At 28.3% G+C, this 16,096-nt stretch overlaps 1 protein-coding gene across 4 annotated transcripts in view; it reads left to right on the top strand.

Moving 5' to 3' along the window:
- The window catches only part of LOC118063872 (Insulin receptor substrate 53 kDa), a 101,827-nt gene that overhangs the window by 9,324 nt on the left and 76,407 nt on the right, over window positions 1-16,096 (top strand). For 2 of the 4 annotated variants that reach the window (XM_035078070.1, XM_035078071.1), the window contains exons 5-6: window positions 1,050-1,198; window positions 10,397-10,668. In XM_035078070.1, the coding sequence (XP_034933961.1) occupies window positions 10,624-10,668 (45 nt within the window). In that variant the 5' untranslated portion in view covers window positions 1,050-1,198; window positions 10,397-10,623. Of the gene's footprint in view, window positions 1-1,049; window positions 1,199-2,674; window positions 2,900-10,396; window positions 10,669-16,096 lie in introns of those variants that run through there. The other 2 variants (XM_035078072.1, XM_035078069.1) reach the window with 1 other exon arrangement.

The raw sequence follows: 16,096 nt of genomic DNA, 5'->3' as shown, positions 1-16,096 counted from the left end.
TACATTAAGCTCCAGGGGAAACATGATGACGATAAGGTAGCCAAAGGGAATAGGACTAAATAGAGAGGAACAAGGCAATTTGCTGAGAAATGAAGGATATAAATGAGTGTTGATGCTAAAGAGTTGGAGAAAATTCTAAATACTTATTGATTGTATGGTAGGTTAATTTAATGTGACATTTTATGAATTTACATGATCGCATAAATGATTTCACTCTTCCGTTTATGTATTTGAGTGCCACTTTCTAACAATTTTAACGTTTTTCTCGTGTCTTCTGCTCATTTATTTTTTAACACAAATGAGTTTAGAAAACGTGGGAATGAAAATTCTTTGACATTTATTTTTTGGAGTAAACAACTTCATTTTATTTTGTTGAATATTTTATTTTGTCATTTTATTACTGGGTCGTTTTTTTTTTTAAATGCTTTTAATTATTTCTGTTGATAAAAGATATTTGAAAATTCAGTTCTGGTTTTTGGAATAATTTTAATAATTTATTTTCATTCTTTATTGTAATGTTAAAAGGTATTTTATCAATACAAATTAAATTTAAATGTTATTAATACTGGAGTTTCTAGGTATTGTCTTTTTTTAAATGATTTATTGGATCAATTGAGCTAAAATATTATTAAAGAGGAAAAATAATGCTTTTTGCAAATTAAATTCTCGAGAAGTTTATTTTCAAAATTAGCATTATTCAATCAAACCTTTGAAATTCCACATATTCAAAGTAATAAATTAATATTAAAATATTCCACCATTCGTAAAAATTTGATGTTTATTTACACTTGGAGTTTTTATGATGAAAAATGTGAATATTTTATTTAAGAAAAAAAGTTACTGTTTATTTTGATTCCAAAACTAGAATTAAATTTCCATGAATAACCTGTTATCAACACTAGATTTATTTAAAGTTTTTTCTGATTCTATTCTCGATGAAATTTTGGCAAGATTTATTGCTAAATTATTTGAATAATATAAGAAATGAATATATGTATTAAATGAATTTTTAAAAGAAGGTATATTATATAAATTTTGTATGCTTGTAGATACACATTCTGGAGGTTGGAGTAGAAAAAAAGGAGGAAATCTTTTGCAAGATCTTCTGATCGTTCAATGTTTCAGAAGTGTTGAATTAGAATCAAGATTATAGTCAAGAAAAGCTACTTGATAATGCATCAGTCTGTGGAGTGATATGGTATCGTATATATATATATATATATATATTATATAGAGTGTAGTATGTAACAGAGTAATAGTAGAAAGGTACATAGAATCACTGATAGACAAAGAGGGTGAATGAATATCGATGTCTTAGAAACATCCCACGGTTCTTCCGTCAAGAGATTTATTTCGGTTACGTTGCTGCAGATTGGGAACTCGAAGAATTCGAGATTGCTTCTTCTGTCAAATTTATCAGCGAATAAAATATTGTTTTTATGTGTTTCAAATATTCAATTTGTTTCTAAAAAAGTAGGAATATCACAGGTTGTATTAATATTACTTTCACTATTTATTTTTTTTTTAAATTTAAATTTCGCTAATTGAGAGCTCTGTGACACTCATCCTTATTTGTGGGGAATGAAAAAAAATAAATATTATCTAGAGTTTAATTTAAAAAAATCATTTCGATTAAAGCAAAAAACATAGAAAAATATTGTATGAATGTGATGTTTATCGAGTCCCAGTGGAATGTGGTTAAAGGCCGAAATGAAGGTCGCCTACGGCTCACGACCGGTCCAGAGAGAGAATAACACTAGGGAATAGTGGAGAGGAAACATCGTCTTTAATCGATTCACTAAAAGTGGGAAAAAATTTAGAATTGTTTTGAATTTTTATTTGTTTTACTCTTCAATCTAATCTTCATCATGATTATTTAAAAAATTTTTTTCTTCTTCGTTTATTTATGTTAATAACATTTATGCTCTTATAGCTTTAGGCTATTGAGCTTTCAATAGAGTGTCTGCATTATAATTATTGCAACATAATTAAACTAAGTACGGTAGAAACATTGGAGATAGCAGTTACAAGATATTATTAAAAGATATAGTAATTTTTGCAGTTAATAAAAAATGAATTTTTTTTTATCTTATTGCTAATAAAAAACATCTTGTCTTATAGTCTTTAAATCTCTTTCATCTCGATCATAAACAGACTGATGTTTTTAATTTGAAGATTATTTTTTAACAAAGAAAATGATTATTTGTTTATTAATAACAAAAAAGTATCAGTAATAATTTTTTAAAAAGTTCTAAAAATAACAATTTTATTATTTTTATTTTTTATTGGTTGATTTATTCAATTGATTATATATTTTATCAATTAATTGGCACGTTCATTTGGCCTTCTGTCATGAATTTTAATATAAACGATCAAATTTAACGTAAATGCTGCTATAAAAAAAAAGATTATGAAGATGAATACACCGACAGTGATTATTAGAGATAAAACTTCACCGAATACATGAAATTTTAAGATATAAATTTAGAGATCAATTCATAAATGATTATAAAATATAATAAACAACAAGTTAAGATGAAGATTCAACTGGAATTTGGTCAATGATCGACCTGGAATCGGATCTCCAGGAAAGCGGGTGCGCCAGGCAACGTAACTGGCTCACTCAGTGGGGACTTTACTACTTCACTTGTACTCTACTCAGTCGCTTCGCGCGCGTCGAGACGGAAGGTGGTCCTAGACCTTTCTTCCTTTCACTTCTCGCTTGATATCATATCGCGTGTGTGATTTCAAAATTGCTTAGTAATTTTTTAAAAAAATTCTCAAATTTTCCGATCAATTTTTCACCCATTTTTGGGCCTTTTTTTTTCATTGGATGGACCATTTTTTATGTGCTCGTGAATGAATGTTAATTTTTTGCAGAATAAACTTTGAGTAATTGGTGAGTTTAAAAAAATTATAAGTCGTGATTGATATTTTTTTTTTCATCTTTTACTGTTGTAGTTATATATTTTATTTTCATATTTATCTTTGTTGCATCAAAGTTGTTATAAAGTTGGCTCTGAAAGATTTTTTTGTGAAGTGATACGTAAATGAGGGTGTTGTCGAGAAACGATCGAAATTATTTTAGCAATTTCACTGAGGAAAATACTTCTGGTGTTGCCACAGAAAGTTGTGTTTATTTTGAAAGTTTAATGCGAGTACCTGTAGGATGAATCATTTCGTATATCTTTCCTACCCCTAGTTACTTCTATCAAATTTCTCGTTGATTGAGGCTGTTCCTCGCTTCGTCATTCGTATTTGATGAACTTTTATTAATGATTTGTTTAAATAAACTCCTAACTTTTATAGTTGCTAAGAACTTCTAGAAATTTTGGATGATAAATAAACTTGAAAAAAATTTTTTTTTTGTCTGCTAAAAAAATAAATAAGATCAACTTCAATTGAAGAAAGACAGACAAATTTAATGAATTAATTGTTTGATTGAGAATTTGAAATATTTAAAATACTTTTTTATCTTCTTGCTAAAATTTCCAAGAGCACAGAAATGTTGGATAAATGAAATTCAATCGAATTGGTAGGATTTTTTTTTTCTATTCTCATAATTAAAGTTGCTTAGATTGCATTTTCTTCAGTGCTGAGTACCTCTCGTTACCGTTCTATCTCATCTTAAATTAAAGTCGATGCTCACTTGAGAGTAATGCTTATATGATATCTTAAGTTAGATTAAATAAATATAATACGAGGTGATTTATTTTTATATAAATAAAAATTGTCATCAGATAAATATCATCATCTTATCATTTATTTGAAGAAATGAATCAGTACTTCTTTTCATTTATAATACAACTATAAAAATAGAGATTGGACAATTACTAATAATTTAATCCTTATAAAAAATAACAATCCTTTTTTATTACTTATCTCAAACCAATAATAGATAAAATTAATTCATTATTGAGGAAGAAAATTTTCCATTTTTTTTTATGGTGTAGAACATTTTTTTATCAATTATTACATTCAATATAATAATTTATAATAATTCTTTTTTGCTAGAATAATATTAATAATTTCATCGTCAAATATTTAACACAGCCATCTTTTTAATTAAATATGAATTTTTATGGCATTGGAAAATTTATTGAACGTACTTACATTCCTAATCGAATTATTATTACAGCTATGAAAATTTTATGATTATTCGTAATTCCATAAGTTATATCTGGACAGTAATTTAAAAAAAAAAATCTACAATACATTCAGCAATAAATCCATTCATTCATAAACTAAATAAAAATGTGATGAAAAAAAAACTACTTTTTTTAAAGGAATCATTATAAAAATAAATCAACTTGGAATCATTAAATATTCATAATAATCCTACCAGGAATTGTACGCATCAATGATAATGGGCCATTTTTTCCATCGTTGGATAATAAAAAAAAGTGTTAAAGAAATGGTGAAAAACTGTAGAGAAAGTAAAGTCAATTTTAATGCTAAAAGTATTTGAAAAATAAAAAAAAAAAATGGTTGAAATACGTAAATTGTGAATGTCCTGGTATATTTTCATGTCGATCGGATATGCCATCAAATCCGTTTGTTGTTTATTGAGTCTACGACACCGAGAGGAAAACGAGAAAGGGTAAACGCGAATAGTGTGGCTCGTGCCATGATCCACTCGTCGCTTCAGGAACCAAACAAATGCGATAAATGGACACACCGGAAGGGATACTGTAATTTCATTCCTCTAACTCGATCTTCCTCATCTCTCTTCTGCTTGTTTTCACTATCTAACTCTAATTCGAAGGTTTATATAGATATGTATGACATTACTTACAATTTATACCCCTTTAGGCAAATTTAATATACAGAAAATATATACATAGATATTTAGCTTCAACTCTCGAGGACATGTTTTCGATTGCTAATGTTATATACCAATCTTCTACATTTTTCCTTGGTTCCTCTGTTTCTCTTTACGCTTTGTGAATCGTCAAAGAGATTAAGCTGGTGAAAGAATGAACTTGCTGTGATTAATCTAAGCTTTAAAAACTTTTTTTATTCTCTTTTTTTTTTTGTATTCATTGTTTTATTATTCTGTTAAAATTCAGTGGTTACACTAGTGTGTCTGATCATGAACTGTCGTTTTCACTTGCGCCTGACGTTTCACAAAAAAATATGCTTGCAAATGTTGAATCTTCTATAGAATAAAAGTTATCTTTTAAAAGTTTTTTTCTATTTTAGTGGAAAAAAGAGAATTGATGTGTAAAATTTGTTTTTGACACCAATAAAATTGGGAAAATTTTGTTTTGAAGTAATAGGAAGGTTTTTAAATGGAAATATATATCTATATATATAGTGTGAAATGATTGATAGATAAAGAGAGGAAATGAATTTATTTAAATAATTACTTTTTAATTGAGTTGATTATTTACAAATTACTGTTATTTAAAATTAAGTTGTTCTTATGAAAAATTGATTGACAATAGAAATGTTTAGTTTTTTATAAATATTTATTTATGCTAACAATGTATAGAATTAGTATTTGATGATTATGATTAATTGAATGAGATTAGAGTTATAAAATTAATCATAGGTATTTACTCTCAGTAGGAAGAAAAATGTTAATCATAAAAAAAAGTGAGTAATTTATTGTTTATCTTGATTTCAACTAATTATCAATGAATAATACTTTGGGTATAAAAATAAATCATCATTCATATATGTATTGAATTTTATCTTGAAATCATAAATTCCAAGAAGACCGAGCGATAAATATCTTGTGGTTATTCATAGCGTGAAGTATATATTCGAGTAACTGTAAATAATAAAAATTTTTCGATAGAATTTTGAAATGTAAATAATGTAAAAGTTGAAAATAATTTAGGGAAATACGGAAGAAGAAAGGTTTACTTGATAGGAAATAAGGTTAAATAGTGGAAGGAGAGAAATAAAAAGAAATTGTCCGACAGGTGGGATTTCGTAAATGTCGAGTAATGTCTTTGGGAGATACCGTGGTGAGAATATTTCGTTTCTAGGAAGAGTCTATTGGGTCCGTTTGTCCTAATCGACTTCACTGATTTTTTTATCTCCCTATATTGGAATGTTGGAAAAAAAGAGGAAGAAAGTGGAAATTAAATTATCTGTAAGAAGTTAAGTTTGACTGTCCGAGGTGGTAAAAAATCTTAGTTTGAAGTAAAATAAAAATTATGTATTATAGAGAAGTGTTTTCTTCTTTTTTTTTTACATGATGATAATGCATTTTTATTACAGGTTTTTTATCGTTGAAAAATTTAGATAAGGTGTTTAAAAAAGTTAGTGATGTGATGTTTTTTTTTGGGGTTTAGTTGTTGTTAAACGGTTTAATGTTGTTTTAGAAGTTTAAATCACTTGGAAACAAATAAAATTAAATATGGGTATCATAGAAGATTTATTATAATTATTGCAAATAAATATTGAATAAAAAATTTAGCCATAAATATTTAGTTAGTACAATAAAAATTTCACAATGATATTTATTTTATTAAATAATAATAACGATATCGGAAAAATAGTTTTTTTATAATAATAAGCAACGTTTAAAACATTAAGAAGGTAGGATTATGGGTCACTTTTTTTTTTTATTTTGTTAAATTATCATCAATGGTCACTTTTCGAAGTTTCTGTTTATTGCGAAGAAATTATTTTTCAATATATTTATGAGTTAACTAATGGAAGACGCACCATGCTCGCATAATAAACAAATCGACCTACCTTCTCTTCTAATAATAATATATAAATTTTATAAAAAAAGTAGTAATCGAAAATTCATTACTCTAGTGGTTATGAATAATTAATTGAATATTTAAACAGATAAATAATAAAGTTTGTTGATTAATTTATTAATTAAATTAAAATTATTCAATAGAAGCAATTGATAATTTTAAATTTATTTATTTATTTTTATATTTGAATAATAAGGAAAAAATAAATTGGGTGAAAGTCTTGAGTTGAAAAAAAATCTACCTTATAGTTATTCATGATTGGAAGTCTTTGCAATTGATTTAAAGCTCAGCGTGGATATTTATGATAATTTATAGGACGATTTGTTTGTTTACCTCCATTAAAATAATAATATTAAATTATTACAAGGATTTAAATCTCAAAGTAATCTTGATAAAATGCATTCAAGAGCATAAACAATCTTTTACACAGGTGCAGTAGGTACAGGTCAGCTGTGTGTGCCTGTAGGATATCGGAAGGTTCACCTTGTTACCGTTACAACAGAACGCATGAGGTGGTAGGACAGCATTCCAAAGTATCAAGACTCTCGATTTGAATATGTGCGCGCGCTCTCTGAAGTTAATCGACTCTACGTACGGTACATTAATATAATGTATAACGGAAGCAATAATTTTCAATAATAATAAGAATAATAATTCAAACATTTACTTAATGCTGAAGAAAACATCACATAATTCTATATCGTAATAACAATCGATAAAAATAAATGATCAGTTGATGAGTAGACAATTATCTTTTGTATCGACTCAGTCATTTGGTGCAGAAAAAATTGACTAAAAAATTAGCAAAAAAATTAAAACAGTTAAAATGAGAAACGATGAAGGAAGGATTGAAGAATGCAACGGCAGTTTTCATCGCTTGAACCAGCAAATTCGTTCCACATTCTTTCTCGGTACCTTTTTCACACCAATGGAGTTTACACGAGAATTTTATCAGACTCCAACACCGTAGTTAATTGCTACCCTTTTTTTTTCTTTATATTTTTCCTCCACTGTATTTTACTTCATTTAGCATTCCTGATCGATCCTATAATTTTAAACATTCATTTACGAAACGAATTTTTTCTATTCACCACCACCACCAACTTTGACTCTAAAGACTTAAATATTTTGTGATCGAATATTGAATTCTTGTGAAGCTCTTTAATGTATTGGATCTTGGAGTATATAACCAAGCTAGAGAGACTAGTTTACCTTATTTTTATGGAATTTAATCTCAAGATACTTTGTAGTGTTTGTGTCACGACAGATCAGTACCAATACAAGTTTCTAACCTTTCCCTCACTGAACACTCAGCGAAAATGATTCGGTCGAATGGCTTCGTTATAGCCGATTGATAATCTATGTTACATTATCGAATCCGTTGGGTTTATGGGGTTACACTTATATAATTTAAATGCGGAAGCTGGGTCAGCTGATAATTTTATGTGATATTTAAATCATATCCAAACGAGTTAATAATTATTGAATTACGTTGGGAAATAGGATCAATTGAAAGGTATTTTTTTTTTTTCGTGTGCATAAACTTGTTTGTGTAGAGGAAATTTGAATAATTGATAATAATTTACAAGTTTTATTTTTGTCTTGTTTCATATAGCCTCTATTGAATGTAGCTTAGAAGAAATGAATAATAAATTATGACGTTAACATTTCATTTAGATTTTTTTTTTTATCAATATTATAATCAATAAGTTTGGTTCATATCATGAACAGTTTCCTTTTATTATGCTAAAAGACTTTATAAAGGTTTTGAATGGGAAAATATTACATAAAATCAAGCAAAAAATAATTTTTTTTTATCAAGAAATATGAAAGGTAGATTGCGAGTTATAATATTAGATGTTAGAGATTATTAATCATGAGAGAATATAATTTTTATCACTGTTGAAAGTAGAATAGATTAATAAATTTTATTTATTAATGAAAATATTTTTTTTTTTGGTTCTTTATCAAAATTAATTCTGTTAACGTCAATATTCATAGTAAACTTTCGTCTTGAAAGATATTTAAGTCTATTAAAATAACTTAACAACGTAGACTGAAATAAGTAAAAAAAAAATCCCTTCAATATCTTGCTGCTCAATTACAAGGAAAAATACTAAATAGATATATTATAAATGATTTATATTGGAATACTGTTATTTCTTGGATAAAAGTTTGGAAAATTGAGAAAAAAAACTACGTCATAGGTCATAGCACATAAGGGCACGTGCTTATGCCCTGTAAATTCTTTCTCTTTTTATCGCTTATCTCATTCACCGTAGCTTAGACGATAAAAGCAATGTAATGCAAGAGTCGTGTTCTTCGTAAGAGTGTCAAGGAAGTAGCTTCCTGAGGTCCCTATGTTGTCTCTTTTTGTCAGTATACTTCTTTTCAGGCTTTATTTGTATTTTAGTATCACAATTAAAATTTTAAATCAACTCAAATAAACACAAGTTTCAGCTTTAGGATAATAAAAAATACTTTCAAAGTATATAAATCAAGGTGAGTTGATGGATACATTGGATATTTTCATGTTTCTAATTGAACTGTGTATTTAAGTGACTGAAAAATCCGGAAGGTAATTAAATTTTTTATGTCCTGGGTGAAGAAACTTGATTGTTGCAGTACGACGAGTTTAATTTCCTAGATGAAAGTAACGAAAAGACTTGCTTGAATGAAAGTAAACTTGCAAGTTGACATCAACTAGGATCTATATACGTCAACAAGAGCATGGAATCACTCTCGCTTGACTTGGTGTCTCGGTCAAACGTCGTCTTACTACTTTTTTACTTTAAGATTCTTTTCTAGTTATTTTCCTCAGTCAAACTAATCGAGTTCTCTTGACTTCATAACTGGCCAAAGATTCCTCTTAATTTCCCGTGACTCTTTTTTCATTATCTACGCGTTGGTTTTGTTGGCAACTTTCACGATTTCTCGTTTTCAAATAGCCTTTGTGATGAATGGGGTTCATAATAGAAGCCATAAGTTATTTATATATAGAAGGAGACTGTATAGAAGTTTTTGTTCACAACCTAATGCTTCACTTGTTATTTCTGCTATTTCTCCAGAGTTCATTGCTGAGTCTAGATTATTCTCGTGTTGGTTGGTTAATGTCTATGATAGCTAGAGTACTGGGTGTCCTTCAAGAATGAAAGTACTCTGGAAATCGTGACCTCATGTTGCATTCGAATGAATAATACCTAGGTTCTAGAGTTGATTCTATATGAGCTAGCTACTTTGATCAACATGTTGCTTGGTGGAGTTAAATTATTCGGAAGAATTGGTGTCGACTATCTGAACATTTGTATTTTATGGCTTTACCTTTTTCATTTAATCATAGATACCAATCTTCAATAATATATTTTTAGAAAAATAATGGAAACTTGGAGATAATCTTTAGCTGCAGTCTAAGAGTTATTATAAAGTCAATAAAAACATTGAAGTGAAGATGATTAAATATTTATAAGAGAGTTAAATAAATATCATCATCAAGTCTTTTATTTTTTTATTTAGATTAATATTTTAATTGAAAAAATTATTTAAATAAATTTTTGTGTAAGAAATAAGGTAATATTTTTTAGTAGAAATTTTTCAAATAATAATAAATAAAAGAAAGATGATAATATGTCTTTTTTATCTGGTAATAATAAATTTCTCATTTTTCTCTTGTGTAGGACTCTCCTATATCATCTTCGTGAAGAATTTCTGCAGTGGGAGATAATAGTCACCGCATAGCAGTGTCGTGGATCGCGAAAGTAGAACAAGCACGTGAAACTCGGCTTATGCAGACTCAAGAAAAAATATGAGCAAATCGTGAAATCGATTGTCTCAGTAGTGGTTTCAACGACCAGTAACTACAAAGAAGTGCAAGTTGTGGAAGAGGAAGAAGTGAGTGATAACCATGGAGACGGAGGAGCTCACGCGGCTCGTTGATGGCATCTACAAGGTCAGTGGTATTTTTTATTAATACTTTTTTAACTCATTAACATTTTCATCAATCTGTAATTACTCTGAGAATTCATTTATTATCATCATTGTTACAAACTGTCGTTTTTTGTTGTTTGTAACCTAACATTGTCATTAACAAAGTAAGAACAGTTTATTAATTGTTTGTGATAAAATCCGGAAATGATTAATTAGCTAGAGGATTACACAATTGTTATTGTTATAAAAGATGTTTAAATATTACTATGATTTAAGCCAATGACTCACAGGTGTTTATATTACGTATTAAAATATTCCAAGAAAAGTTCTTACCTTCACAATATTCTTTTAATATTTTACTTTCAACTGAAAAGTATTATAGCATAAAATTAATCTTATTTAGACTGTCAAATATGATGGAGTTTCAATGAAAATATCATCTTTAAATGAAATTACTTACTGGCATACTTGTAATCTATGAATTTCTTGTGACAGAGTCTTTACAATATCTTTCACGTAATATATGAGATGAAAATGAGATGGTGTATCTTATAAAAGGGTAATATATAGTTTTAGTATTATGCTTGCGGTGAAATTTCTCGATAATTAGGTATCAAGCAAGAGAATTAAGGTCTGATGGTATGGGAGTATATAGCTAGTAGAGTGGGTTCAAGTGAAAGCAAAGGGGGATGATCGTATGTGCAGAGAATAATCTTATTAGTCGTTTGGTAGTCAAACTTGCTTTAAAAGTCTCATGTCATCGCCTTGAGCTTACTAGCTTGCACCCTTGCATAAAAGCTCAACCTCCCTTGTCTGTTACACAGAAACCTCTTTTCCCCAACTCCTCTTTTCGTTATACCAACAATGTTATATATATTTCTCTACAAGTAATCTCCAAGAGTTAACGACACTTTCTCGCTTGCTTGTCATATAATAACAGACTAATTCGTCTCTCGTCGTGTCCTTGAGTGTACCAGATGTGTCGTCCTGTTGTTTCACTAGTGTAAGAAACTTTGCAATCAACGCTGATGGATCCCTCATTTAGCAAACTGGCCACACAAATGATAAAAAATGGAAATGCTGGAGGATAGAAGTAATATTACAAAACATATCTCAAGCTGTATTTCTTCACAATCATGAGAATTGGATGATTTCAGCAAGGATTTGATGGAGATGTATAAATTATTATTATTATTCAGAGAAAAATATTACTTTGATGTCAGGATGGAAAAAATATTGTCCAGAATAAAAATATATTTTACTAGAAAGCTTTCAATAAAAGGAAAATATTTTGAATATTTCTTTTTTTTTTTTTATTTGAAGAATAGTTTTTTCTTTTTATGCAGGAAAAAAAGTTTTTTTTTTTTACAGAGATAAAATATTAATTTATTTAAATCTCTTTTTAATTAGGTAACTATTGTTATGGATGATTTATATTGTTTAAGAGTTATGGAAAAATAATTTAAGTAGAAAATTGAAAATTTCTCATTAAACTTTGAATTCCTGGTGAAGAAGGATAAAAAGAATTTGAGAACTATCATTTTTATCATAACTTTATAAAACTATTCTTTAACAATAATGAAGATTTGAAATTTAAAGTGTTTTCTTTAGGGGGGAGGGGGGTATTTTGTCCGAGTGAGAAGCGGTGAAAAATTTATGGATGTATTACTTTTGTATAAAGAAGAATGCTGGTGAAATTACAAAGTAAAGAAAAACTTTGTGATAAATTTTATATTAAAATGTTCAACGTAGCAGTGATCCTTTCAATTAAATCATGATTACTTCAATACTTTTTGCAAATCCTTAAACATCAAAATATTAATATTATAAATAAAAAAAATTGTTTTCTTATAAATAAGCAGACAGATTTAATTTATTTTTTATATTTATATATTATATATTTATATTAGATTTTTTTACTGAATAAATTTTAAAATTACATCAAAGGTTTATTATAAATTCAGGTTTTTTGTAAAATTATAATTATAAAGTATATTTTGTTATTTTACGAGGTTCACATTTTTTTATGCATATTAATTGCACTTAAGTTTAGTTATAGCATCAAATTTACATTTTAAAAGGTAGGGAATAGGCTAAGACTATTATTAACGTGAGTAAATGTTAACACTTATTTTATGAAAATATTTTTATGCCTCAAACATTGAATTACAAGCTTTATTCATTTGTTAGATTCTTAAATAAATAAAGCTGACAGTTTGATGTCAAAAAGCATAAAAGTATTTTTGTATTAAAATGAAATATTGATATTGAAATAGCAGTTTTTGATGATCCTATTAAAATGTAGAGTGTGATTTTACTTGAAAAAATATTTTTGTTATTTTTTGGTTAAAAGTCGGTCAATTTCTGGCTTCCTTGAGGTTAAAGTATTCCAGACAATGGGGGTTTGGCGACAGGAAGTTGAGGGTTTGTGTGGATGATGGAGACAACGTTTTAGTAATCCTTGCTGATCCCTTAATTTTCATGGATTTGGAGAAGCTAAATCGGGAGAGCCGTTAACTGTATGGGGAAAAGGGGTTGTGGAGTAGGAGAAAGAGGATAAAAAATGTAAAAAGCTTTTCTCACTTTATTTTAAATTTTTACATATGTATAGATAGATATATAGATATATAAATATGTCGCCTAAAGGGTAGGTAGGTATATCAAGGCTTGGGTGTAGATCGGAAGCCAATTAATATCAACCCTCCAGAGTTCGCGCTTAAGCCACGGAGCTTAGTAGCTTCATAACTGAGTGTCTAAGGGGAGTGAGTTTTGGATAAGGGTTAGAGAGGAGCTAACATAACTGTACGACTTCAGCAGTGATATACTTGCGCCGTGGGGCTTGCTTGTCAACGCTTCTCTCTCCCTTCCTCTCGTTACCCCTCCTTCGAAATAACCCTCCAAGTACCTGTCAACGTCGCGTGATAATACGATGCTAAGCTCCCTTGTAACCTCGTTACGCAAAACTCTCCTTTTCGAATGCCCCTGAGCCACAGACTCTCGAATAACGAGTTGGTTTCTTCGTTCCGAAAGCTCTCAAAGTGATTTCCCTTCACACTTTGGACAGAAGATGACGCGAATAAAACTTTAATTTATTTCTTTATGAGAAAAATTGAAAGAGTTCATTATAAATAGAGTCTACAAGACTTTTTCTGATTTTGTATATTCAAAGAAGTAATTCATTCATGTTGTTCATTTTTCAGGTGATATAGACTTTCATTTAAGTTTATTTTTACTAAAAGAGTCAGAAAGAAATAGTCATATTGAAGAAGTGAATTTTTTTTATTGGTAATATCAAAAGTAATTTTAAATTAATTGGAAGATTGATTCTTGGTAATATTTTTCTACTTTTGAATCTTGCAAATAACTTAAAGGTGTTTTTTATCTTCAGAAAAGTTAGACAGTGAATGAAAATTTATAACCTGTCTTCCATTTCTTCTCAATTAAATTAAAAGTCGAGATTTCATCGAAATTTGTTTGATAAACTTTCAACAGATGATTGATTTGATAGATAAAAAGATGAAACAGTGATTACTTTTTTGTATTATCAAGTCTCAAAGGGATGAGCCATCGATCATCAGATATAACACAAGGGAGAAGGAAGTTTGGTGAAGCTCAAAAGCTTAACGAGTATGTTATCATTGTGCTTTAACTATTTGTTCGTTAGGCTCTTCGTTACTATTACTTGTTTTCTTCATCAACTTTATTCTAGTTCTCTTACAAAATTTCCAACTCGTTTTTTTTTTTCACTATCTCTTTGAGGGAATGCAAGGATTAATTTTTAATAAACCTGAACCCTTCCAAATTCATCTCTTAAAATGCTCTGAATCCTCAATAAACATTTCCATGAAACTGGTTGTCATATTAAATGAATTCCTCGTTCTCTCTTGGTTTTATTAAAATCTCTGAAATGTTATACCATTTATTATTAAATATATCTGAAAAAAATGATGTAATAATTAAATGTCAAAAAAAGGTAACATTAAATGGTGTATTTTTAATTTTTTTCTCATCACTAATTTATTCCAGTGCCAATAAAACTCGTGCGATATTTGAATTATCAACATGAAAATTCATTAAAGAGCAATGTATACCTTATTGCAGAGACCACTTGAGAGCAATATTCCCTCTGTTCCATTTGCTTTTGAGTATCGTTCGTTTATTTTTCTTCATTTACAACTGAAAATTAATGTGGCTGTCAACTTATTTAAATTAAATCCTGATTAAAAGTGAAATAAAAAAACAATACTAACTTCATTATAATATACCATAACCCTGATCTCTTTTTGATTACTTGTCAAACATATTTTCTTATTATCAAGTTAAAATCTGTCAGTTATTTTACATGAGTTATTGAATAATAGTGGAATGTGGAAAGCAAAATGAAAAGCTCGTAATGACTTAGTCTTTTAGGAATGTGCAACATCAATCACTCAAGTATATTACAATCTGTCGTTGTCTACACCTTCTATTCTCTGTATTATTACATGATTGTATGATTGTAACTATGAGTTAAAGTTCTTAAACTCTTGCACAATGGAGAAAAAAAAAAACTATCAAGAGAACCAGTCACAAATTCCATTGGAGTCAAAACAAGATATTACAGAGGTAGAGACATCTAATGAATAGTTATTGAAGTGTTGAGCAGTTTTTTAATTTCATATCAAACACCTTGAACTCTTCTGGTCATTCTTTTACTTCTTCAATCACTGTCATCATTGTTTTAGTATTCTGAGTGCTCATTGTCGATGTTAACTAATCGATTTAAGTCGTAAAATACTGACAATCAATGCAGTTCTAGTTTTATAGTGTTATTTCTTGACTTCCTTGATGATTCTGATCTTATCGTTGAGTTGTTACGTCGACCATTGATGGCTGGTGGTTAAGATAGTGAACATTGTAATACTTTCTCTGGAAATTAAAGTTAAACACTTGAATAATTTCATGACTTTGCAAAGTATTGGAATTTTTATTGCTATGCTTTTAGATTGGAAATCTACGGAGATAAAATTTATTGGAGTTTGGAACATATATTTTATATGGAGAATGATTAATTGAGTTAATTAAATGCAGTTTATTACTAATGAGTTTTTTATTAGACTGATAATATATATCATTGTCTGAATTAAAATAAATGATTTCTTAAATTTAATGAATTTTTGATTGAACTAAATTGTCTTCTTTTTTTTTTAATCTTTCATTCTAATAATCACTCTTTGAAACTGTCATTAATTCAAAGCATTAAAAACTTGAAGTGCTTTCTTGATAACTTTTTACACATTTTTTAGTTTTAAAAATTACTTACGTACTTTGTAGAATATAATTTGATTGCAGCTAAAAGTTTATTTTAAAATTTTATTTAAAAATCCAATATTGAGACTCTTGGTATTCTCTCCAAAGGATCCAACATCAAAGCCGCTGTCAATTTTGTGGTTGTTTTTAGAAAGTTCACT

This window comes from Chelonus insularis, unplaced genomic scaffold, assembly GCF_013357705.1.
Source record: "Chelonus insularis isolate UGA/USDA-ARS -01 unplaced genomic scaffold, ASM1335770v1 contig_150_pilon, whole genome shotgun sequence".
In the NCBI taxonomy this organism is placed as follows: Eukaryota; Metazoa; Arthropoda; class Insecta; order Hymenoptera; family Braconidae; genus Chelonus; species Chelonus insularis.
Note: the sequence above shows the minus strand (reverse complement) of the source record. Positions and strands in the feature narration are given on the sequence as shown.